The sequence below is a fragment of the Hyperolius riggenbachi genome, chromosome 7, assembly GCF_040937935.1.
Source record: "Hyperolius riggenbachi isolate aHypRig1 chromosome 7, aHypRig1.pri, whole genome shotgun sequence".
Taxonomy (NCBI): Eukaryota; Metazoa; Chordata; class Amphibia; order Anura; family Hyperoliidae; genus Hyperolius; species Hyperolius riggenbachi.
This window is the reverse complement of record NC_090652.1, coordinates 31,151,684-31,178,959: the sequence shown is the minus strand read 5'-3', so window position 1 is coordinate 31,178,959 and position 27,276 is coordinate 31,151,684. Positions and strand designations below refer to the sequence as shown.

At 46.7% G+C, this 27,276-nt stretch overlaps 1 protein-coding gene across 1 annotated transcript in view; it reads right to left on the bottom strand.

Moving 5' to 3' along the window:
* LOC137524228 (sulfotransferase 1C1-like) overlaps window positions 1–27,276 on the bottom strand; it is a 43,168-nt gene that overhangs the window by 6,260 nt on the left and 9,632 nt on the right. Inside the window, exons 3-7 of the mRNA XM_068243847.1 lie at window positions 24,927–25,055; window positions 24,749–24,846; window positions 11,488–11,614; window positions 7,192–7,286; window positions 3,972–4,152 (exon numbers count right to left, since the gene is read on the bottom strand). Coding sequence (XP_068099948.1) covers window positions 3,972–4,152; window positions 7,192–7,286; window positions 11,488–11,614; window positions 24,749–24,846; window positions 24,927–25,055 — 630 coding nt within the window. The remainder of the gene's footprint in view (window positions 1–3,971; window positions 4,153–7,191; window positions 7,287–11,487; window positions 11,615–24,748; window positions 24,847–24,926; window positions 25,056–27,276) is intronic.

Here is a 27,276-nt window from a genome sequence, read left to right as displayed (position 1 = left end):
TGAGGCCATTCCAAGACCGCAGAAACCTTTCCAGGGTCCATAGAGAGGCCAGAGGTCGAGATAATGTACCCCAAAAAGGCGACAGAGGTCACTTCGAAAATGCATTTCTCCAATTTGGCATACAGCAGATTCTGTCTCAATTTCCGTAACACAAATTTAACATGTTTCCTGTGTTCTTAGAGGTTTGATGAAAAAATCAGTATATCGTCTAGATACACCAAGACGAACCTGCCCAACACCTCCATGAACACTTCGTTAATCAGCTCCTGGAAGACGGCCGGGGCGTTACACAACCCGAAGGGCATCACCAGGTACTCGTAATGCCCGTCGGGTGTGTTGAAGGCCGTCTTCCATTCATCACCGTCCCTGATACGCACAAGGTTGTATGCACCCCTCAAATCCAGTTTCGAGAAAATGTTTGCATTGGTGACCTGAGTAAACAAATCGTCTATTAAAGGCAAAGGATAGCGATTTTTTACTGTAATCTTATTTAAGCCCCAATAATCAATGCAGGGATGGAGGCTTCCATCCTTCTTTTTCACGAAAAAGAATCCTGCCCCTGCTGGTGACCGAGAGGGACGAATAAAACCTTTAGCCAAATTTTATCTGATGTATTCCTGCAGATAAATTATAGAGATGACCTCTATGGGGCATACAACCAGACCTGAGATCAATAGGACAATCAAAGGGACGGTGGGGAGGAAGTTTATCCGCTGATTTGGGACAAAACACGTCAGCAAATTCTAAGTACTGGCTTGGCAAACCTTCCACCTGAATCTTGGTGTTACCCAAAGTTACCTTCGCTAAACAATGATGATGGCAATGGGTAGACCAGCTCGTTAGCTGACCTGAAGCCCAATTGATCTGAGGAGAGTGAAGTTGTAACCATGGCATGCCAAGAATGATCGTGGAAGTTGTCATCCTCAAAATCAGAAATTGTAAACTCTCTCTATGTAATACCCCCACCGTGACCCTTAACTCTGGGGTCTGAGACAGAGGGTATTTACTCTGCAGAGGAGAGTCGTCTACTGCAGTGACCAGAATCTGTTGTTTAAAAGGGAAAACAGGAATCCCCAATTTCTTCGCAAATTCGTAATCCATAAAGTTGGCTGCTGAGTCTAGGAAAGCTTCAGTAGCAACTGTTTGATCCTCCCATGATATAGAACAAGGGAGGAGCAATCGTTTGTCGTTAGGAGGTAAAGACTGCGCGCCTAGGGTATTACCTCCAACTACACCTAGGCGGCAGCGTTTCCCGACTTCTTGGGACAATTCTGCACTCTGTGACCCTCCTCTGCACAGTACAACAGAGCTGCTCTGTTTTTCTGCAATTCTGCTCCACCTTGGACAATTTTGACCGACCAATCTGCATTGGCTCCGGCGGAGGTGAAGCAGGTGGAGGAGAGGCGTAGGAAACATATCTCACATTGTTCCTACCCCAAGTCTGCCTCTGATAACGTAGACGACGATCAACCCTGACAGCTAATGAAATGGCCTCATCAATAGACTTCGGCTCAGGATGTCCCAACATTAGATCAGAGACCGCGTCTGACAATCCTGACAAGAAACAGTCCAGAAGTGCAAATGACCCCCATCTAGCTGAAACTGCCCACTTCCTGAACTCAGCTGCGTAAATTTCAACTGGATCCTTGCCTTGCCGCAAAGTCTTGAGCTTCCGCTCAGCGGTAGAGGCAATGTCCAGATCATCATAAATTATAGCCATTGCTTCCTCTACTGAAGTTAGAGCCTCATGCCCTGTCTGGAGACTATATGCCCAGGTCTGGGAATCCCCTGACAACAGAGTTTTGATAAAAGTAATTCTCTGTGCCACGGTTCCTGATGAATTAGGCCTTAACTCAAAGTATGACAACTCTCGATTTCTAAAATTCTGAAAGTCACATCTGTGACCAGAAAACCTTTCGGGCACAGGCATACGTAAGTCTGTACCTGGAGGAGATCGCACTGTATTCACTGCCGTCTGCAGGACTTGTACTGACCCAGACAAAGCGTTGATCTGGGTCTGGTGACAGTCCAGCACTCGGATGTAATTTTCCACCGAGGTGGTGAGTGCCTCGAGATGGCTGTTCAGTGCGTCCATTTTGTTTTGTTGGTCTGCCGTTCTGTAACGATCGGTGTCAGCACACAGAGAGAATCTGATTATTGGTGATCTGCAGTATCACCAAGAATACAGATATATACCCGATTATTGCTGATCTGCAGAATCACCAATAATACAAGTATAACTAACCTCTGGACACCTCTGTAGTGTGAGTGTTTGGTGCAACAGTAATGACTTTGAGTGGGACCACCCGGGGAGTAGGTGGTCCTTGGCCGTATGGGAAATATCTCCCTCTGGAAAGTGTGAAGCCCTTCCAACAGCCTGAGACTTCCAAAGGGGTGGAGCCCCAGGCTGAATAGCTGTAAGGCCTTGTGGCTGAGTAACACCCAGAAGGTGGGCGTCACAAGCAGGACTGGAGACTAATCTCTCAATGGAGAGGGATAGCTCGCAAGGTCGGGCAGGCTGGGTCGGCAACACATGGGCAGATAAGGTACAGAGGCAAAAGGCTGATTCGGTATCCAGGGACAGGCAGGGTTGGCAACAGGTAATCAGATATGTGAAGGTACCAAATCAGAAAGCAGAAGAATAGGCAGGGATGCAATAGGTCATAACATATATCAACAATGTCTAGTCTTGGGTGTGAGGTCCGTGGTCTCAACACCCTGGAACTAGTCTGAAGTATAACACAATGGTAACACAATAGTAATCTGGCTCAGTGTGAATTCCCAGGTCCTCCTGGTTCAAACACACTGTGGGATCTGACTATGGTCTGAGTGCTTTCATGTAAGTGTTCGCAACGGCAGACAACTTGAGACTGATCAGTAGTAACTATATATAGAGCGGCGCTCACCAGCGCCACCCCTCACTGATCAACCAATAGCTACTCGCTCTGAGATCAGCTGACCAACCTGGTCAGCTGATCCCTCCTCGTTTGCCATAAAGGTTCTGCCTCTCAGCGCGCACGTGTGTATTCCTCAATCTGTGTGCACTAACAGACCCAACCACCTCAGATGCACGCTGCTGCGTGCAAACCGCCGGGCTGGACGCGTAACCAGCCGCCTCGCCGTCAGTCCGCGCGGCGGCTTTTCCGCAAACTCTTACACATAATTTTGCATCATAATTGCAAAGTACTAGGTGAAATTATGATTAAGCGAAATTCATTCACATCACTACCTCTATGTGCTTTACAAATCCAGCCCTAAAATCTACCAGATCATCCAAAGGTTTAGTTGGAGTTTGTAAAATGAAAGTGTCATTTCAATTGTACTACAAAAACAAACCAACACCTTATCCAAAGTTTTCTTTACAATATAATATATAAACTGGAATGTGCTAAGTTCTAATAATAGATACACTATCACACACACAAAGTAGCTCAAAAAGGCACCAACCCAGCATGTATGAAAAAATATCAAAAAAGCTTTATTGAACAATTGCAGAACAAAATTAAGAACAATTAAAACATGCACCAATACGTGGCACCTGGGGGGAAAAAGCACGTACAATCTGGGCAGTATCAATACTAAATCTATGGTCTCTGTTCATCTCTGTTAATTAGTTCTACGGGACCGTATGTGCTTATGGATGTTTTTTTACTATACTGTATACGTTAAATGTCATTGATTTATTATTGATACTGGCCAGATTGTACATGCTTTTTCCCCCAGGTTCCACCTATTGGTGGGTGTTTTAATTGCTTTTAATTTAGTTCTGTAATTGTTCAATAATGCTTTTTTGATATTTTTTCATACATACTGGGTTGGTGCTTTTTTGAGCTACTTTTTGTTTGGGATAGTGTCATTTCAAGACTATTAAGTGATGATAATGATCAAATACATTATAATTTAGTGGTAGTTATGGTTACTTTTGTAGATAAGGGTTTAGTGTTTTTGGTCAGAGCAGAAATGATCCCCACCTTTTCTCATGAAGGGGGAGGTGGCTTGGTCAAATATGGCAGTGGGGAAGGTGGAATAGTTGGCCATGGGGTTCTCTTTCATGGCTTTGAAGGAGGTATGTTGGTAGATCTTCTCTACCACTTCTTCTGATAGATCCTTCTCCAGAAACTTCATCACCTTCCTGATCTCCTGCTTTGGGTCCTGTCAAAGTTACAAAGAAAAAGCTTAGAGCACAAATAGAATTGCCGAATTCCAAACCTGCCAAAATTCCAAAGTTTTGCATTGAATCCCACATGAATCCCAAATTTCGCAGATTCCAAGTTTGCATTGCAGAATCTTTTTTCTTCTTAGGTAAGTATTTGTTTTTTTTTAGGTAATTTGATGCCTCGGATTCTCTACTATGCTCTATTTAAGGACGAGGCTAATTGAAATCTACGCCATTTTGATACTGATCTGGCTGCCAGGGCGTAGATTTCAATTCACTGACGCCGCGTGCTCTCGCTGCTTTCGTCACTCCCGGCAATCTCACCGATGTCTCCCCACCGCAGTTCACTCGCTCTGCCGTCTCTATACTGGCAGAGCCCTGTGAGTGGGTCAGAAGCCGTTTTCAATTGGCTCCTGTCCCTGTCTATCAATGTAAGCAACTCCCATTGGCTTACACTGATAAACATCGTCAGGAGCCAATGAAAGCAGCTCTTGACCAGCTCACAGGAACTCTGCCATCATAGAGACAGCAGAGTGATTGACTGAGGGTTGTGGCGTGGACGGCGGTTGCAGTGGGTATGTACAGCTATTCGTCAGTGTTCCGCCGTTTCTGGTACCAGCGGTCTCTGGTCCTTAGGGGGTCAGAGACCGCTGGCACTTAAGTGCTTAAGGCTAAGTTTCCATTGTTGCGTTGTGTTTTTGCATTGGGAAAATAACTTGCAAATTGTAAAAAAAACATGGTATTTTGAATGCGTTTTATGCACATTTTTTGTTTTTTTACATGTTCTAACTAGTGGCACGATAACAAGTTCCTCATTCCGGGAAGAAACGTGTGCAACAAACACACTGGCCCATATGCAGTTACATTTTTCTCCGGAGTTCTCACCCAGGAGATGTTTTCGTTGACAGAACTTTTCCACCTACTGTTTTTGGTACTTTTTAATTGCAAAGTGCTGAAAGTTATTCTAAATAGAAGATAAAATAATCTTCTATTTATAATACATTTCAGCACTTTGCAATTAAAAAGTACTGTCAAAACTATTTTAAGTATTTTCTTGTCTGCTGGTGATGTAAAAGGTATTTTATTGACAAGTCTGAAAATATCGCCTAGCAGAAAAAAAAGCTGAATTGCATATGGGCCATTGTATATAATTTTTTGCATTAGATGGGAAAAATCACATACAGAATGCGAAAAAGATTCAGCAAGCTGTTTTTTTCTTGCATCCGAAAATTCATGTAAAATGGAAACTAACCCATTCACAATCATTGTGTAACATTCTTACCTTCCAGCGGCAGGTTCCACAGTGTCTATGGCATTGTCCGGTCAAATGGCGATGAGTTCCGGCGTGCGCAGTGCGACCAAACGCGCGCAACTAACGATAAGCCTTATAGGCTTAGGAGGAGGATCTAGCTGAGGTCAGCAGTGATGTCACTGAAGTGACATCACTATGGGAGTGGTTTCTGGCAAATTGTGGTCTGTATTTAAGGCCAGAGCTTGCAGTCACTCTCTGGCCTTGATACTAATCATTTCACTGGTTCTAGGTCTATCTAGCTACTCTGAGCTACATTGATATATTGTGTAAACGCACAATTTATATGTACTCCAGTTAGTCAGTCTTTATTACTTTTGTATATATTCTAGTAATATTATTATTGTAACATCTCATTGTATATTATCTGTGTGCCGACTTTTGCCTGCCTCTTGACCTCGCTACTGTCTAGTCCTGCTGTACCGCTGCCATCTGATATTCGTTACCGACTCGGCCTGTCCCTGACTTCGTTATTGCCTAATCCTTACAATACGACTGACATGTGACCTATGTGTATGACTCTGCTCGATTATTGACTACAATTTAGCCTAGCTACTCTGTACGTTGATATCTCTGACTAGTGAATAACTTTAGCCTGATCTTGACTACACTACTGTACTATTGTTTGTAAATAACCTGTACGCTATCTCACCACGCACCAGCGTGATACATTGGTTTTCATACTAATGCAAATATTCATTATGGGACTTTGTGGAAAAAAAACACACAAATGGAAACGTAGCCAAAAGGTAACCTGAGGTGAAAATAAACTGATGAGATAAAGATTGTATCCATCCTCCTACTCCTGAAAATATCTTTTTTAGAAGTCAAGAGTTTTATTTTCTTTTTAAAAGCTAAAAAAGTAGGTTTAATGTTGTATTGTCACATAGGATTTAGAAAAAAAAACATTTGTTATCATTAAAAGGGCAAAACTGTAAAATTTAAAATATGTGCAAACATATACAGATAACAAGTACGTTTCTTCCAAAGTAAAATGAGCCATAAATTACTTTTCTCCTATAATGCTGTCACTTACAGTAGGCGGTAGAAATCTGACAGAAGTGACAGGTTTTGAACTAGACCATCTCTTCATAGGGGATTCTCAGCAAGGCTTTTATTCTTTATAAAGATATTCCCTAAAAAGGATTTAAACAATGATACTGACCAGCTTCCCTGCTCGCTGTACATTATTTTGGCAGTTGGACAGAGCAACTGCCATTCACTAAGTGCTTTTGAAAATAAATATATCCCTGAGAATCCGCTATAAAGAGATGGACTAGTCCAAAAACTGTCACTTCTGTCAGATTTCTACAACCTACTGTAAGTGACAGCAACAAGTAATTTATGGCTCATTTTACTCTGGAAAAAATGTACTTCTTATTTGTATATGTTTGCACATATTTAAAATTCTACAGTTTTTCGCTGTAGTGCCCCTTTAATAGTGATGGAAAATATGGTGGGTGTCTCGGTGATAGGTCAAAGTAGCCCTGGGAGAGACACTTCATGGGAAAGCAATGAATGCTGGGATTATAGAGATAGTCATCACGCTGCATTGTCAGTCAGTGTGATCTCACAGCAACTACAAACTATGAGGCCAGCGTTATCAGTCACTTTAGGTGCTCCATACTTCCATCTGCTGGCTTCAAATGGGAAATGTGAAACAAAGAAAATTAAAAAAAAAGAAATCCCTTTAGTTTCCCTTCCACTTGTCAGATCGGTTCCTCACCTCTTTCATGTCTTCGTAGAATATGTAGAGGATTTGATGCTTGTCTTTGGCGTTCCACCAGCCGATCACATGATCAAACCAACTTCCCCAGGCCACTGCCACGAAAGGGAATAACAGAGACGATCAGAAGTCTGGAGCCAGAAGATGAAGAGTCAGGGCTTCCGCATATACTTATTGGTCCCATTATCGACATGTGTACACGGAAACATTCTTGGTGAGGCTTAAAGGGAAGAGATGGGATGCAGAGGGAAAGGGGGGGCGCACACTACAGCTGTTTTTCCTTGCCAAACGCTTTCTCATGTGTTAAGTCTGTTGTATAGTACAGTCAGAAGTCTCTCACCGTTACCGGTTGTCTCTGCAAGTGCACTTTGTTATGTGAACAAAACCTTACCATGTCCAATCACTTACACCAAGCTTTGCTTTTTCTAGTAGGAGGGCTTTTTGGTCCCTTTTATCCCCCTATACATTCCGAGTGGTTTCGGTCACCCTGAGCTGCTTGGTTATTCGGTTGTACTGGTCCAAGCCGTATCTCATACAGCCATATCAATCCTTGCCAGGTACTGATGAGGACCAAAAGTACGAAACAGGCTGTCACATGTGGGTTTGATATGGCTGTGTAAAATTTAAAGCTTGCTATCCACCAGCGGTTCTGGATGCTTGCTTGGCTTAACAAGGGCGAAAAGGGATAATTTGCATATTCAGTAGAGCATTGTGGGTAACCACAAATGTTCACTTAGGCCTGGTGCACACCAGAGGAGTTTTTCTGAGCGTTTTGAGTTTTTAAATCTGCTGCTAATGTTATCCTATGTGTCTGTGCACACTGGAGCAATGAGGTTTTGTAAAAAACCTCATAGCATTACATTGGGAAGAGCTTTTGAAACCTCTAAAAGCTCTTCCCAATGTAATGCTATGGGGTTTTTTACAAAACCTCATTGCTCCAGTGTGCACAGACACATAGGATAACATTAGCAGCAGATTTAAAACCTCAAAACGCTCAGAAAAACTCCTCTGGTGTGCACCAGGCCTTATAGCTGAATTATTGCAAATTTCCTTCTGTTTTAAGAAGGCAAATTACACCAAGCTTTTCTTGAAAGAAGTGAGAATTTGCAAAAATGCATTTCCGTGGCATCGCATATTATTTCGGATTGTGTGTGAATCTGAGTGTGCAACACTTTATGGCGTTTAAATTTTGGATCACAGGTTTGCTTTTTTTTTTTCATGTTTTTTTTTTACTCACAAACACATTTAAAATTTGCACATGAAAGATTGTGCAAAAAATACATAACTCTAAAATTATAAGTATAAACCCTCCCTTAGGCTACATTCACAGTGGTACATTGCGTCATAATGGCCGCATTAGAACTTGGACCATCGCACTGCAATGCACCACCTGTGCAACGTTCACAGCGCAGCCGAAGCGATTTGGTCTAATGGCGTGTGCCGCTGCATTCCTGCTTTTACTAGGAACGCCACGCCCACTGTGACCCCAGCCGTACAGAAACCTATACAATGAGAACTTGATCAATTGGGATCTAGCACAGTGATGTTCAAATTTTAAGTTTTTATTTTGGTAAAAGAAACATTTAGGAAGATAATCTAAACACTGTCTAAAAATGATGGCGCAACCGAAAACATAATCAGGAACCGTAATTTCCAGATTTCACGTAATTTTCACATCATTTTGTGCTGAATTTAGCGGTTATCAGGAAAGCCCTCATACGTGCTATTATCACCAAAATTGCTAGGTATGTTAAGGGGAATAGTCGGAGCAAGGTAAAAAAAAAAAATATGTTTCAAAGAGAACTTATAGTTTTGAAGAAACTCGATTGTATAAAATGCAAAGGAAAAATGGGTTTAAACTGTCGTTTTTCTGAGTTTAAAAACATTTTTCCTTTGCATTTTTAAAAAGTCTCTTTGAAACATATTTTTTTCTCCTTGCTCCCTCTATTCCCCTTAAAGGGACACTTAAAGGGACACTGTAGGGGGTTCGGGGGAAAATGAGTTGAACTTACCCGGGGCTTCTAATAGTCCCCCGCAGACATCCTGTGCCCGTGCAGCTACTCACCGATGCTCCGGCCCCACCTCTGGTTCACTTCTGGAATTTCAGACTTCAAAGTCTGAAAACCACTGCGCCTGCGTTGCCGTGTCCTCGATCCTGCTGATGTCACCAAGAGCGTACCTACGCAGGCACAGTATGGTCTGTGTCTGAGCAGTACGCTCCTGGTGACATCAACGGGATTGAGCACATGGCAATGCAGGCGCAGTGGTTTTCAGACTTTAAAGTCTGAAATTCCAGAAGTGAACCGGAGGCGGGGCCGGAGCATCGGTGAGTGGCTGCGCCAACACAGGATGTCTGTGGGGGACCGTTAGAAGCCCCGGGTAAGTTCAACTCATTTTCCCCTGACCCCCCCCTACAGTGTCCCTTTAACCACTTGCCGACCGCGCACTCATACCGCGCATCGGCAAAGTGGCAGCTGCAGCGCGAGCGCGAGCGGCTGCTTCCTGTCAATTCACGGCGGGGGGCTCCGTGAATAGCCTGCGGGCCGCTGATCGCGGCTCGCAGGCTAAATGTAAACACAAGCGGAAATAATCCGCTTTGTTTACATTGTCCGGCGCTGCTGCGCAGCAGCGCCGTAAGGCAGATCGGCGATCCCCAGCCAATCAGCGGCCGGGGATCGCCGCCATGTGACAGGGGACGTCCTGTCACAGGCTGCACAGGACGGATAGCGTCCTGTGCAGCCCCGATCACCAGGGGGCCAGGTAGGAGAGGGGGAAGCGGAATTTCGCCGCGGAAGGGGGCTTTGAGGTTCCCCCCCCCCGCCAGCCACACGCAGGCAGGAGAGATCGGACCCTCCCAGCACATCATCCCCCTAGTGGGGAAAAAAGGGGGGTGATCTGATCTCTCTGCCTGGTGTTTGATCTGTGCTGGGGGCTGTAGAGCCCACCCAGCACAGATCACATAATTCAACGCTGGTCCTTAAGGGGGGGTAAAGGGTGGGTCCTCAAGTGGTTAAGTTATCCCAAAAAAACGAGTTTTACTCACCAGGGGCTTCCAATAGCCCCCTGCAGCTGTCCGGTGCCCACGCAGTCTCCCTCCGATCCTCCTGTCCCCGCCGACAGCCACTTCCAGTTTCGGTGACAGGAGCCGACAGGCTGGGAACGCGAGTGATTATTCGCGTTCCTGGCCACAATAGCGCCCTCTATGCTGCTATAGCATATAACATATACTATATAGCAGCATAGAGGGCGCTATTGTGGCCGGGAGCGCAAACAAACACTCGCGTTCCCAGCCTGTCAGCTCCTGGCGCCGAAACCGGAAGTGGCTGCCGGCGGGGAGAGGAGGACCTGGAGGGAGACTGCGTGGGCACCGGACAGCTGCAGGGGGCTATTGGAAGCCCCAGGTGAGTAAAACTCATTTTTTTTGGGATGACTTAAGTGTCCCTTTAACATATCTAGCAATTTTGGTAATGATAGCACCAGGGCTGTGGAGTCGGTACAAAAATCATCCAACTCCAACTCCGATTCCAGGTACCCAAAATAGCTCAGACTCCTCGGCTCCAACTCCTTAGTTTAATACTTACCAGAGCTATGGATTTGGTACAAAAATCATCCAACTCTGACTCCTCAGTTTATGAAACCACCGACTCCAACTCCAGGTACCCAAAATAGCTCCAACTCCTCGACACCGACTCCAACTCTAACTCTACAGCCCTGGATAGCATGTATGGGGGCTTTGCTATTAACCACTAAAGTCGGCACAAAATTATGTGAAATTACGCAAAATTATGAATAGACTACACAAAATCAGTTGAACGTCCATAACCTAATTAGGTATGGCCGTAATTGTAAACATGTACGTGAAGTTTCACGTAATCGTAATTAGCAGATTGCGATCATCACCACCCATTACCATGCCCTTATGGTTCTTGTGCAATGTAACCAATGGGTTGAGGGTGAAGGACCTCTTCAGTCAGACCTCTCAGCATTTTGCCTATTTTTTGGTCTACAATGCAATACATGCCATCAGGGGTGTAGTAACTATAGGGGAGCTGGGGGGCCTCCTACTACGAACCTTCACTCCCTCTGATACAGGGGTCCATCCTCCAGATCAGGTGTTTTTGGGGCTACACATATTATGGGTGTGAAGATCATGATGACCACACATGACCCTTGTGAGATGGGCCCTCAGGCCATGAAGGTCACCAGAGGGAGGAAAGAGAAGGGGAGTGAACATTCGAGGGCCTCTATCAAAGTTTTTCTGTGGGCCCCCATAATTGTAGTTATGCCACTGCCTACCATCTCCCTTTAGGAACTTCTCCACATACTGATCCCAGGTTCCAGGGTCCGGCTGTGTCTTATTCATCAGGTCGAAGTAATAATAGGACACTGCATTGTCCTTGGCGTTCCGAGCAACATAAATGGCCTGTAAGCAGCACAATAAACAATCAGCACAAAGGTATTTATTAAAACGTTGTCATTTCTGGAAGTCTTCTGCGCAACCTGCACAAGCTACACCCAGTAACACTGTAGACCACAATTTAAGTTTGCATCTGTGGAGCACCGTTTGTTTGAGTTTGGGACCGGCGACAGCATGCCACTTTACCAAATCCTCCAGTGGCGTAGCTAAGGAGCTGTGGGCCCCGGTGCAAGTTTGACAATGGGGCCCCCCAAAGCACTCTATACATAACAATTGATACGGCGCACCAAAACCTGCCAATGGCAACTACAGTGTCAGAGGTGCAAGAAGGGGATGGGAAACAGTTTCTTAATGATTACCACTATTCAAAGTTTCTATAGAAGTCATTATTATGAGCACAGGACCAATAGAGAGCTAATACTGTAGTTGAGGGAGGGTCCTTTGGGGGCCCAAGGGCCCCGATGCGGTCGCTACCTCTGCAACCCCTATTGCTACGCCCCTGAAATCCTCCCTCCCCCGCTTAATTTCTGTAATCTGCTCTACAGGGCCGGCACTACAATCCGGGCAAAGGGGGCAATTTTCCCAGGGTCCCAGAGCCTGTAGCCCCCCCCCCCCAGGATTCCCCATATCACCTCTAAATATGGCCAGCTGTGGGCACTGCCACTGGGTAGGGAATAGTGGTGTGTGGTGGGAGAGCACTAGACCGCAGGCAGGGGAACATAGACTATACTTTACCTGCTTGGTACTGCCCCCTGATCCAGTGCGATTTTAGGAATCAGGAGGTGTTGATACAAACAGCAAAGAAAGAAAAATCTAAAACAGGGATGGTCGTAGTCAACCAACTTCGCTACCCTGGAACTACGCATAGTTTTACGCAATTACGCTTCGCCAAACTACGGCTTCGAAATCAAATATTCGCTTCGTATGCATTTTGTAGACTACGTGTTAAAATACGCAATTACGCGTAGTGCGAAGCGTAGTGTATGTAGATGCTTATGCCCTTGTGCGTAAAATTTTCAGGAACTCTTCTATACGTACAATCCCCTTTCCAATGTGTAAATTTGTAAGCATACTATCGTAGGTGGAAAAATAGACGCGAGTAACGCAATCGTAGTTCACAACGCAATAAACATGTTAACTACGCGCAGTCAGCGTAAGCTACGCGTAGTGGTTCTTCGCTACGCGTAAATTCATAAGCGTAGTTTTGAAACTTCGCCTATGAACTACGGTGCATAGATGCGAACTACGATGCGTAAATTCGCACTGGCGTAGTTTCTGCTCATCCCAAACAATTACTAAGTACTTTTGCATATAAGTTGAATTTTTGGGACCAAAAAGTGTCCCAAAAGTGTGTGTGTTGGGATGGGATGGGCTTATTTGCGAGTCGGTGTGCTGGACCCCATATACAGTGCAAGCATTGGAAGAATGCATGTATATATAGTTACCTGTCTTTGTTCTTGGCAGCCATCTTCCCGTCTCCTGTGCAGCTCTGTGTTTACCGCTAGAGGTCAGTGGTGAGAACGAGAAAACAGTGAAGATCTGGACCTCTAGTGGCCAAAGCTGGAAGGATGGGAAGACGGCTGCTCAGAACGATGACAGTAAAGCCTGGCTGCCTGGAACGAGGAGAGGTAACTACAGATACAAGCATGCTTCCAATGCGCGCTCTGCATCACATACATGGGGAGGCTAGGGAGAGACTCACGTATAAGCTGTCCCGACTATAGGCCAATAACCCCCCCCCCCAAAAAAAAATTTTTGCCCCTCGAAAAACCTAATAGTGTGCAACCTGCTTATAAGACGAACACTAATAAGTAGTGTTGGGCGAACAGTGTTCGCCACTGTTCGGGTTCTGCAGAACATCACCCTGTTCGGGTGATGTTCGAGTTCGGCCGAACACCTGATGGTGTTCGGCCAAACCGTTCGGCCGCATGGCCGAACTAAGAGCGCATGGCCGAACGTTCCCCGAACGTTCGGCTAGCGCTGTGATTGGCCGAACGGGTCACGTGGTTCGGACCCGAACGCGCTCTGATTGGCCGAACGGTCACGTGGTTCGGGTAAATAAATACCCGAACCACGTCATATCTCCGCCATTTCTCTGTGGGTTTAGCTTTGGGTAGGCAGGCAGGGTAGTTCTCTCTCCAGCCACGCTAGCCAGGGTCCCCCCCAGTCATTGTGTGTCGCTGCTGGGAACAGTAGTACACCGCTCGCTCAGCCAGACTATATAGCATTCTGTTTACTGCCACTCTGTGTACCTCGCTCAGCCACACTATATAGCATAGTTTACTGCCACTCTGTGTACACCGCTCAGCCAGACTATATAGCATTGTGTGTACTGCCACTCTGTGTACACCGCTCAGCCAGACTATATAGCATTGTGTGTACTGCCACTCTGTGTACACCGCTCAGCCAGACTATATAGCATTGTGTGTACTGCCACTCTGTGTACACCGCTCAGCCAGACTATATAGCATTGTGTGTACTGCCACTCTGTTTACACCGCTCAGCCAGACTATATAGCATTGTGTGTACTGCCACTCTGTGTACACCGCTCAGCCAGACTATATAGCATTGTGTGTACTGCCACTCTGTGTACACCGCTCAGCCAGACTATATAGCATTGTGTGTACTGCCACTCTGTGTACACCGCTCAGCCAGACTATATAACATTGTGTGTACTGCCACTCTGTGTACACCGCTCAGCCAGACTATATAGCATTGTTTACTGCCACTCTGTGTACACCGCTCAGCCACACTATATAGCATTGTGTGTACTGCCACTCTGTGTACACGGCTCAGCCAGCCTATATAGCATTGTGTGTACTGCCACTCTGTGTACACCGCTCAGCCAGACTATATAGCATTGTGTGTACTGCCACTCTGTGTACACCGCTCAGCCAAACTATATAGCATTGTGTGTACTGCCACTCTGTGTACACCGCTCAGCCAGACTATATAGCATTGTGTGTACTGCCACTCTGTGTACACTGCTCAGCCAGACTATATAGCATTGTGTGTACTGCCACTCTGTGTACACCGCTCAGCCAGACTATATAGCATTGTGTGTACTGCCACTGTGTACCTCACTCAGCCAGACTATATAGCATTGTGTGTACTGCCACTCTGTGTACACCGCTCAGCCAGACTATATAGCATTGTGTGTACTGCCACTCTGTGTACACCGCTCAGCCAGACTATATAGCATTGTGTGTACTGCCACTCTGTGTACACCGCTCAGCCAGACTATATAGCATTGTGTGTACTGCCACTCTGTGTACACCGCTCAGCCAGACTATATAGCATTGTGTGTACTGCCACTCTGTGTACACCGCTCAGCCAGACTATATAGCATTGTGTGTACTGCCACTCTGTGTACACCGCTCAGCCAGACTATATAGCATTGTGTGTACTGCCACTCTGTGTACACCGCTCAGCCAGACTATATAGCATTGTGTGTACTGCCACTCTGTGTACACCGCTCAGCCACACTATATAGCATTGTGTGTACTGCCACTCTGTGTACACGGCTCAGCCAGACTATATAGCATTGTGTGTACTGCCACTCTGTGTACACCACTCAGCCAGACTATATAGCATTGTGTGTACTGCCACTATGTGTACACCGCTCAGCCAGACTATATAGCATTGTGTGTACTGCCACTCTGTGTACACTGCTCAGCCAGACTATATAGCATTGTGTGTACTGCCACTCTGTGTACACCGCTCAGCCAGACTATATAGCATTGTGTGTACTGCCACTCTGTGTACACCGCTCAGCCAGACTATATAGCATTGTGTGTACTGCCACTCTGTGTACACCGCTCAGCCAGACTATATAGCATTGTGTGTACTGCCACTGTGTACCTCGCTCAGCCAGACTATATAGCATTGTGTGTACTGCCACTCTGTGTACACCGCTCAGCCAGACTATATAGCATTGTTTACTGCCACTCTGTGTACACCGCTCAGCCAGACTATATAGCATTGTTTACTGCCACTCTGTGTACACGGCTCAGCCAGACTATATAGCATTGTGTGTACTGCCACTCTGTGTACACCGCTCAGCCAGACTATATAGCATTGTGTGTACTGCCACTCTGTGTACACCGCTCAGCCAGACTATATAGCATTGTGTGTACTGCCACTCTGTGTACACCTCTCAGCCAGACTATATAGCATTGTGTGTACTGCCACTCTGTGTACACCGCTCAGCCAGACTATATAGCATTGTGTGTACTGCCACTCTGTGTACACCGCTCAGCCAGACTATATAGCATTGTGTGTACTGCCACTCTGTGTACACGGCTCAGGCAGACTATATAGCATTGTGTGTACTGCCACTCTGTGTACACGGCTCAGCCAGACTATATAGCATTGTGTGTACTGCCACTCTGTGTACACGGCTCAGCCAGACTATATAGCATTGTGTGTACTGCCACTCTGTGTACACCGCTCAGCCACACTATATAGCATTGTGTGTACTGCCACTCTGTGTACACCGCTCAGCCACACTATATAGCATTGTGTGTACTGCCACTCTGCTATATAGTGTGGCTGAGCGGTGTACACAGAGTGGCAGTACACACAATGCTATATAGTGTGGCTGAGCGGTGTACACAGAGTGGCAGTACACACAATGCTATATAGTGTGGCTGAGCGGTGTACACAGAGTGGCAGTACACACAATGCTATATAGTGTGGCTGAGCGGTGTACACATTGTGTGTACTGCCACTCTGTGTACACCGCTCAGCCAGACTATATAGCATTGTGTGTACTGCCACTCTGTGTCTGCTGGGAACAGTAGTACACCGCTCACCCGCCACTGTATATCATTGTGCTCTGTGTCGCTGCTGGCAATAGTGGTACACCGCTCACTCACCACTGTATAGCATTTCTGTACTGCCACTGTACTGCTGCCAGTCAGCGTGTACTGTAAGGATAAGTGAAATGAGGAAGAAATCCGGTGAAAGAGGGAGGGGCAAGGGAAGAGGTGTTTCCCCTGACGGTTCACGTACAGGCCACAGGGGAGCACCCAAGAAAACCCACTCAATAACGCCCATGTTGTCCAGGACAACAACCCTCACAAATCCAAAAGAACAGGACCAGATAATTACTTGGATGACCTCTCAAGCGTCCAGCAGTGGGTTAAGCAGCACCAGCACATCACGCACGAGGTCCGAGTCCTCAGCCAGTTACAAGGAGCCAGTGGGCACAAAGCTGACACAACCGGCAGCGACACCACGCACACAACTGCCAGATAACCAGTCCGATGAATTACCTCAGGACACAATGGAGTATTCGCAGGAGCTATTCCCAGCCCAACAAACTTCCACCTTTCAAAGGTCAATGGAGGAACAGCCAGAAATGTTGTGCCTGGACTCACAATCATTAACTGTGGGAAATGCACCGCGCACTGAAATACAAGGCGAGTCCGAGGAGGACTCGGAAACCCAAATCCCAGAGCAAGTTGGGCAGGAGGGGTTGCAATTGCAGGAGGTCGGCCGACAAGATCTGGAAGACGACGTTGGAGTGAGCTGCGCAGAGGTTGTTCTGGGGAGCTCTACTCCACGGCGGCGGCCCCCCACAATGACATATGACGAGTTTGAGGAGATGGAAGAGGAGGGTATGGACAATGTGGACAGAGACCCAGATTTTGTTTGTGAACGAGAACATCGCCGTCGTAGCAGCAGCACAGATAAGTCTGTTGAAGAACCCACTGCTGCACGAGTTCGCCTTGTGCCACAAGGTAGGCGGCGCGCAATTTCAGGCACCACAAGCGTGGAAGTTCAAGTGAGAGGCAAAAGAGGAGCAAACAGAAATCGCCAGCAAGGAGGCAGGTGCTCCAAAGTCTGGGCTTTCTTTGAAGACTGCACTGAGGATGTTACCATGGCGATTTGCAAGGTGTGCAAGACCCGCCTGAGCAGGGGGAAAAGTATTAACAACCTGTCCACCACCAGCATGAGCCGCCACATGCTATCCAAACATCCCACTCTGTGGGCAAACGCGGCAGGACAGGGTACCAGCAACACTGCCTCCCGTGGGTTCACCAGACTCACCACCAGACCCGCCTCAGCAGCAGCAGTAGCCCAGCCATTGCGTGGTTCACAACATTCACAAACATCAGACGACGCTGACACTGTCACTTTCCGGAGTAGTGCTCTTGAGGTCTCCCAGTGTTCATCAAACACAACAACCAACAGCCCTTCCGTGTGCAGCGCTACGGTTCAGTTGTCTGTGTCGGAGATGTTTGAGCGCAAGAGGAAATTGCCAGCAAATGACCCCCGGGCCGTGGCAGTAACAGCCAGCATAGCCAAGCTTCTGGCCTGCGAAATGCTGCCATATCGAGTGGTGGAGACAAACAGCTTCAAGGGCATGAGGTCAGTGGCCATCCCACGTTACGTGGTTCCCAGCCGCTACCACTTTGTGCGCTCTGCAGTGCCTGAGTTGCATGAGCACGTGGTCAGCAAAATAACCCGAAGCTTGAAGAATGCCGTTGCCTGCAAGGTTCACCTCACCACTGACACCTGGACGAGTGCGTTCGGCCGGGGTCGATACATCTCCCTTACCGCGCACTGGGTGAACCTTGTGGAGCCTGGCAGCGATTCCTCACCTGCTACGGCGCGGGTGTTGCCCACGCCGCAAACAGCTGCACCGCCGTCCCTCCCACTGGATAACAACAGCAGCACCTACCTCTCTGACTCCTTCTCCTCCAACGCATCTCAAAGCTGTACCTCATCCGGAAACGCTAACCCAGCAGCAGTAGGATCGTGGAAGCAGTGCAGCACAGCTGTTGGCATGCGTCAGCAAGCGTTGCTGAAGCTGATCTGCCTTGGGGATAAGCAGCACACAGGGGAGGAAATTTGGAAGGGAATAAAGGAACAGACGGATTTGTGGCTGGCACCGCTGGACCTGAAACCGGGCATGGTTGTGTGTGATAATGGGAGTAATCTCATTCGCGCTTTAAGGTTGGCTAAGCTGACACACATCCCTTGCCTGGCGCACGTGATGAACCTAGTAGTTCAGCGGTTCCTGAGGACATACCCAGGCGTGGCCGATCTTCTGTTGAAGGTGCGTCGAGTGGCCAAACATTGTAGAAATTCCAGTACTGCTTCGGGGGCACTCGCCAAGATGCAGGAGCGCTTCAATCTCCCCCACCATCGCTTGCTGTGTGATGTCCCTACGCGCTGGAATTCTACGCTGCACATGCTAGCCCGCTTTTGTGAGCAGAAGAGTGCAGTGGTCCAGTACATGGCGGCGCAGTACCAAGGCACATCCGGACAGCTGCCAAGCTTCTGTGGATCCGATTGGGCCAACATGTTGGACCTCTGCCAAGTCCTCCAAAATTTTGAGCAATCCACGTTGCTTGTGAGCAGTGACAACTCTTCAGTCAGCATTACCATACCACTGCTGTGTTTACTGAAGAGGTCAATGTTGAAAATCAAGGAAACAGCTGTCATGATGCAACTGGGGGAATCTGAAGGAGAAAACGATCAGCGTGATGGTACCAACATCAGGCCATCCGCCTCAGGAAACGCTGGCCCCAGCAGCTATGACGAAGAAGAGGAGGAGGAACAGCTGGAGTTGGAGCAGGAATTTCATGCCACCACTGACGAGGGCCAGAGCGGTGCACGTTGGACTTCCACAATTCAGCGCGAATGGTCAGCAGAAGCAGACCAGGAGGAAGGTGACGACTATGATGCATCACAACAACTATCACAACGCTCACAAGAGGATGATGAGGATTCTGGTAAGACTCTGGCACACATGGCTCAATTCATGCTAGACTGCATTGAACGTGACCCACGCATTGTGCGCATTCTGGACAACACCAATTACTGGGTTTATACCCTTCTGGATCCCCGGTACAAACACAATGTTCCAAAACTGCTTGAAGAAAGAGTCATCATATAACAATAGTTCCCTCACAAAAGGATAAAACTTAACATTTATTATTACATTAAAAAACTAGGATTACTGTCATATTAGTATCTACATAGAAGGTTGACACAGTAGGTAATAATATAAAGAGTCAAATACTCCTCCCACTGTCAACCAGATAATAACTGTTTACAAAAAAAACCCCACCATACATGAAAAACCCAACATGTTTCACTTCCTAATTGGAAGCTTTCTCAAGGGAAAAGTGCAGTGCATTAAGTGCATATAGTGTTAGGATGCATTACAAAGTTATTAAAAGCATTATCAATAGTAGCATAGCGTATAGGCTTATGACAGCAGCCAAGAAAGAAGAAAGAGTCAGACAGGTTAAAATGGAAGAATACCAGCAGGCCCTTGTGGAGACTTTAGAGAGGAGATTGACATCCTCCCCCTCCTCTAGCCAGTTGTACGCCGACAGACTGACTTCCGCAAACCCAGGACGACCAGGAGGGCAGCAAACAACGCAAGCCGCAGCTAGTGCCCAAAAGGGAATGGTATCGGCAGTGTCCTTGGAGTGGGAAAATTTTCTGACACCCATGCAGCAGCAGCCCACTGAACCGCAAGCGTGCAGATCCACCTCCAACACTGATCGCCTGGAGAAGATGGTCAAGGACTACATGTCAGATGACGTAGCTGTGTCGAACAATCCATCTGCACCCTTCAACTATTGGGTATCGAAGCTAGACACCTGGCACGAACTGGCAATGTACGCAATAGAGGTGCTGGCTTGCCCGGCAGCCAGCGTTATGTCGGAACGCTGTTTCAGTGCTGCCGGAGGCATCGTCACAGATCGGCGTATCCGCCTCTCCACAGAAAATGCAGACCGTCTGACTCAAATTAAAATGAATCAATCCTGGATTGGAAATGACTACGCAACACTCCAGGACCCCAACCAAGTAACATGACCAATGAACATCTGGGATGGTGTAGCGTTTCCGGTCCCTGTTTATTGAACCTCTCATCTGTATTACATTTATGACTGCATGGCGGCAAAAAGCATTGCTGCTATATCCACACGCTTTTTGTCCTCATGCAAGGCCTGGGTTGTTGTGTCTCAAAAAGCATGGCCTTCTCCTCCTGCGCCTCCTCCTGTTCCATCACGTCTGCTGCTGCTGGGTTAGCGTTGCCGCGTGGTCCCTGTTTATTGAACCACTTATCTTTATTACATTTATGACTGCATGGCGGTACAAAGCATGCTATCCGCACGCTTTTTGTCCTCATGCAAGGCCTGGGTTGTTGTGTCTCACAAAGCGTGGCCTTCTCCTCCTGCGCCTCCTCCTGTTCCATCACGTCTGCTGCTGCTGGGTTAGCGTTGCCGCGTGGTCCCTGTTTATTGAACCTCTTATCTTTATTACATTTATGACTGCATGGCGGTACAAAGCATGCTATCCGCACGCTTCTTGTCCTCATGCAAGGCCTGGGTTGTTGTGTCTCACAAAGCGTGGCCTTCTCCTCCTGCGCCTCCTCCTGTTCCATCACGTCTGCTGCTGCTGGGTTAGCGTTGCCGCGTGGTCCCTGTTTATTGAACCACTTATCTTTATTACATTTATGACTGCATGGCGGTACAAAGCATGCTATCCGCACGCTTCTTGTCCTCATGCAAGGCCTGGGTTGTTGTGTCTCACAAAGCGTGGCCTTCTCCTCCTGCGCCTCCTCCTGTTCCATCACGTCTGCTGCTGCTGGGTTAGCGTTGCCGCGTGGTCCCTGTTTATTGAACCACTTATCTTTATTACATTTATGACTGCATGGCGGTACAAAGCATGCTATCCGCACACTTCTTGTCCTCATGCAAGGCCTGGGTTGTTGTGTCTCAAAGCGTGGCCTTCTCCTCCTGCGCCTCCTCCTGTTCCATCACGTGTGCTGCTGCTGGTGCTGGGTTAGCGTTACCGGTCCCTGTTTATTGAACCTCTTATCTTTATTACATTTATGACTGCCTGGCGGTACAAAGCATGCTATCCGCACGCTTCTTGTCCTCATGCAAGGCCTGGGTTGTTGTGTCTCACAAAGCGTGGCCTTCTCCTCCTGCGCCTCCTCCTGTTCCATCACGTCTGCTGCTGCTGGGTTAGCGTTGCCGCGTGGTCCCTGTTTATTGAACCACTTATCTTTATTACATTTATGACTGCATGGCGGTACAAAGCATGCTATCCGCACGCTTCTTGTCCTCATGCAAGGCCTGGGTTGTTGTGTCTCACAAAGCGTGGCCTTCTCCTCCTGCGCCTCCTCCTGTTCCATCACGTCTGCTGCTGCTGGGTTAGCGTTGCCGCGTGGTCCCTGTTTATTGAACCACTTATCTTTATTACATTTATGACTGCATGGCGGTACAAAGCATGCTATCCGCACGCTTCTTGTCCTCATGCAAGGCCTGGGTTGTTGTGTCTCACAAAGCGTGGCCTTCTCCTCCTGCGCCTCCTCCTGTTCCATCACGTCTGCTGCTGCTGGGTTAGCGTTGCCGCGTGGTCCCTGTTTATTGAACCACTTATCTTTATTACATTTATGACTGCATGGCGGTACAAAGCATGCTATCCGCACGCTTCTTGTCCTCATGCAAGGCCTGGGTTGTTGTGTCTCACAAAGCGTGGCCTTCTCCTCCTGCGCCTCCTCCTGTTCCATCACGTCTGCTGCTGCTGGGTTAGCGTTGCCGCGTGGTCCCTGTTTATTGAACCACTTATCTTTATTACATTTATGACTGCATGGCGGTACAAAGCATGCTATCCGCACACTTCTTGTCCTCATGCAAGGCCTGGGTTGTTGTGTCTCAAAGCGTGGCCTTCTCCTCCTGCGCCTCCTCCTGTTCCATCACGTGTGCTGCTGCTGGTGCTGGGTTATCGTTACCGGTCCCTGTTTATTGAACCTCTTATCTTTATTACATTTATGACTGCCTGGCGGTACAAAGCATGCTATCCGCACGCTTCTTGTCCTCATGCAAGGCCTGGGTTGTTGTGTCTCACAAAGCGTGGCCTTCTCCTCCTGCGCCTCCTCCTGTTCCATCACGTCTGCTGCTGCTGGGTTAGCGTTGCCGCGTGGTCCCTGTTTATTGAACCACTTATCTTTATTACATTTATGACTGCATGGCGGTACAAAGCATGCTATCCGCACGCTTCTTGTCCTCATGCAAGGCCTGGGTTGTTGTGTCTCAAAAAGCGTGGCCTTCTCCTCCTGCGCCTCCTCCTGTTCCATCACGTCTGCTGCTGCTGGGTTAGCGTTGCCGCGTGGTCCCTGTTTATTGAACCACTTATCTTTATTACATTTATGACTGCATGGCGGTACAAAGCATGCTATCCGCACACTTCTTGTCCTCATGCAAGGCCTGGGTTGTTGTGTCTCAAAGCGTGGCCTTCTCCTCCTGCGCCTCCTCCTGTTCCATCACGTGTGCTGCTGCTGGTGCTGGGTTAGCGTTACCGGTCCCTTTTCCTGGAACCTCTTCTCTGTATTACATTTATGACTGCATGGCGAAAAAAAGCATATTACCTGTGCAAAGAAACATGACATTTTCCACATTTAAAAGACAGTTTTTCCTTTGAAACTTCACAATCAATTTTCTCAAAAACTATAAGCTCTTTTTCAAATATTTTTTTTCCTCTTGTACCCACTCCCAAGGTGCACATACCCTGCTAATTTGGGGTATGTAGCATATAAGGAACCTTTACAAAGCACGAAAGTTCGGGTCCCCCTTGATTTCCATTATGTTCGGAGTTCGGCGCGAACACCCGAACATCTAGGTGTTCGCCCAACCCTACTAATAAGCAGGTCACACATTATGACGTTTTATGAGTGGCAAAAGTTGTGGGGGGCCTATAGGCAGGAAAGATTATACGTGGGTATATATGGTATTAGCTTAATTGGCTAATTAATTGATTCTTATATTACATGTCACTTAAAGCAGAACTGAAAATCCTCTCTGCTCTAAAAGATAAGCAACAGCATGATAACCTTTAAATAAACACATTTCTTTGTTACAGCCGATACATATCCAGCAATAAATCTGCAGTGTGTCTTCTTCCTGCTTTCATGGGAGCAGACATAGGGTTAACATCTTGTGCTTTCAAATGTGCTTATCTGTCTTATCTGTCAAGTGACACAGGGGATAGAACAAATTACAACTTCTGATAGTCACAGATGAGGGGGAATTAGACAGGCTAAACTCTCTAAATACATACAGGGTGCATTTCTCTGTGTTTTCCTTCTGTCCTGTGCAAGAGTTCAGGCCCATTCTAAGATACCCCTTAAAGGGAACCTTAACGGAGGGGGATATGGATGTTTCCTGTTAAACAATACCAGTTGCCTGGCAGTCCTGCTGATTTCCTTGGCTGCAGTAGTGTCTGAATCGCACACCTGAAACAACCATGCAGCTAATCCAGTCTGACTTCAGTCAGAGCACCTGATCTGCATGCTTGTTCAGGCGCTGTGGCTAAAAGTAGTGTTGAGCCGAAATTTTCGAAATTTTGCGTTACTATAATTACGCATGCGAAATTTGCTATTACGGTGCGAAATTATGGTAGCGTAATTGCCATTAAAATCGTAATTGAAAATACCGTAAGCGTAATTTTCAACGCGTAATTTCGCGTTTCGTTCATAACGTAATTTCGCGTTAAACCATAACGTAATTTTGCGTTAAACCATAACGTAATTTCGCATTTCTTCGTAATTTCGCGAATTTCGTAATTACTTGTAAGCAGGGTTGCTCGCGAATTTTCGCCAAAGGCATTTTCGTCTGCATGGCGAATTTTGATGCGAAATCACTACATGACTAATTTTATATGCGAAATAGCATTCCGTAACGCGAAAACGACGCGAAAATTAACGCTTACAGTAATATGAACTATCGCGAAATTACGTTATGTAACTACGCTTACAAACGGTTGCATGCAAGGCAAACGTATTTTCGCGATACCCACTGTAATGCGAAAATTACGCGAAAATTACGCTTACGCGGAATTTTACGAAATCCTTCTTCATTACGATTATGTACTTACGGCCATAATCGTAATTACACTAATTACGCGAAATTTCGCGAAATCGTAATTAAGTCATTACGCTCATCTCTAGCTAAGAGTATTAGAGACACAGGAGCAGCAGGACAGCCAGGCAACTGGTATTGTTTTAAAAGGAAACATCCATATCCTTCTCAATTTAGATTCCCTTAAACTGGGATTGACCTGTGACTTTATTAATCATGCTTTTCTTTTGGACCTTTCTCCCCCTACCTTACACTTCTGCTCCCAGAAGGACTTCGGCACCAATTGATACGGTAGATGAGTCTTCACAAGCCGGGGAGATGGAGTGACGTTCAGGATGTCAACACCTGGAGGAAAGAGCATCTGCATCATCAACACGAAGAATGGTTCAACAGACCAACCCAAGCATTAGGCAGCACGTGCTTACCGGACGGGACGGGGGGAGGGGAAGTGATTTCTAGGAATGGAAACCGGACATGCGTTGGGGCCCGTTTGGTCTTCTCTATGTCGCCGTCGTTCATTATGCAATCCACAATCTCCTGCATCCACGTGGTACCTAGAAGGACCTCAGAGAATTCAGAGGCATTCATAAGGAAATGTTTTTTTAAAAAAAACCTTTCAAATCATTTTATTTTCAAAGTAAAGCACAGCTGATAGATGGTCGGGGAATGTACGGTGTTCAGCTACCATGTTTAATCAGCACGGGGCAATTAAAAAAAGGGTACCTGAATAAAAATATGAGAGCTGGCCATACTTGGGGGTTCTTCGTTACCCCCATAACCTTGGTGGAAATCTCAGCTTAGCTGGCCACCCCTCTGTCTTCGTACTTTTTCCCCTATTCTTTCTGGAAGATTGGCTTAAAGCAGTGTTCCCCAAACCTGTCCTCAAGGCCCATCAGTGCATGTTTTGTGGAAATCCACAGAGGTAGTTAATCAGCTCTACTGAGACACTAATTACCCCACCTGTGCATTTTTGTGGTTTACTGCAAAACAGCAAAATAGTATAGAGATGAACTGACTCCTGGGTGCATGCAAGAATACTTTTAATTATAGACAAAAAATTGTACAAAAAACATATAAAGCCCCCAAAAACACACAATTACTTATGATCAACATTAAAAGATAGACTCCATTAAAAAGCCATCAAATAGCAACTTCAGATTTGCAGACTTCTTACAAAACATGTACTGTTGGTGTGCCTTGAGGACAGGGTTTGGGCTCTGGCTTAAAGAGACTCTGAAGCATCCCTAAAATCATGTTTTTATTTTAAAATACCTCTTTAGCATGATTGCATCCCCGCTGCTGAAAACTCAATTAATTGCCCCTATCTCCCAGGTCAAACATCCACGACTTTCCTGGTCTTGGATTTTGCTGCCTGGGGGAGGCAGAGCTTTGGGCTGTAGCTCTGCCTCCATGCACGTCAATCTGCGCTGAGCGCCACCTCATCATGGAGTAGAGGCAGAGCTACAGCCCAAAGCTCTGCCCTTACTAGGAAGCGCTCCCCGCAATTAGCCCCAGGGAGTTTGGGGTGATTGAGTTTTCAGCCGCAGCGATGCGGCATTTAGGTGCTGCAATCATGCTAAAGAGGTTATTAAAATACTGTCTTTCCCCAAATATAAGAGACTGTCTTATATTCTTTTATGGGGAGAAATATGTGCTAGGGCTTATTTTGGGGCTAGACGCTATGTGTATGGGGAGGCTATTACTGCAATTCCCTTGTAGGTGCGTCCCCTTTCGTTCCAAGTCATTTCTCCGGTGGTGGCGGCATAGTATTCAAGCTGTGAGGGCGCCCTTTGACGCTCACGCTGCACGCAGTACGCTTTGCCAGCTCTACGCTAGCGCTCCCTTCCTATCATAATCATGTGCGCCCGGCTGATGCGTCCCAGGTGCACACTGATTATTACAAGAGAGGAGCGCCAGCGCACAGCCAACCTAGCGTACTGCATGTAGCGTCAGCGAGAGGGTCAAAGGGTTCCCTCACAGCTTGAATAATATGCCACCACCACCAGAGAAATTGCTAGGAACAGAGGGGGATGCAGCCACAAGGGAGGTACGGTAAGAGACCACACACCTCCCCATACACATAGCGTCCCAGCTAGGTCTTATTTTCGGGGTAGGTCTTATTTTTCAAGCATGCTTGAAATATAACCTAGGCCTTATTTTCGGGGATGTCTAATAAAAGGGGAAACATGGTAAAAACATTATTTTAGGAAGACTTCAGAGTCTCTTTAAAGGATACATGAGGTGACATGTGACATGATGAGATAGACATGTGTATGTACAGTGCCAAGCACACAAATAACTAGGCGATGTTCCTTTTTTTTTCTTTCTCTGCCTGAAAGAGTTAAAAATCAGGTATGCAAGTGACAGTTTCTGTCCAGGTCGGAACTGGGTTGGACTATAGTGTAGCCCTCACTGATAAAAAATTACAGTCATAAAACACTTTCCTGGCAGAAAATAGCTTATGAGAGCAGGAAAGAGATAAAAAAAAGGATCATTAGTTAATAGATTTTAGCTCTGGCATACTTCAATGTATGTACCATTGAGCAGAGGCAATTAAATGGTAAAAACTTTAAAAGTAGATTTAAAAATAAAATAAAATTGTGGGGCATCTAAATTGTTCATCTCCTCAGTTTTTTTCACCCCGTGTCTCCTTTAAGGTTGCATACACGCATCCAAACAGATTTTAAATACTATGGACAGATTGTGTAGGTAATGCTACATGGAGGTGGTAAAATTGATCAGTGATTGGTCAATCATATTTGACAGTGCGTAACA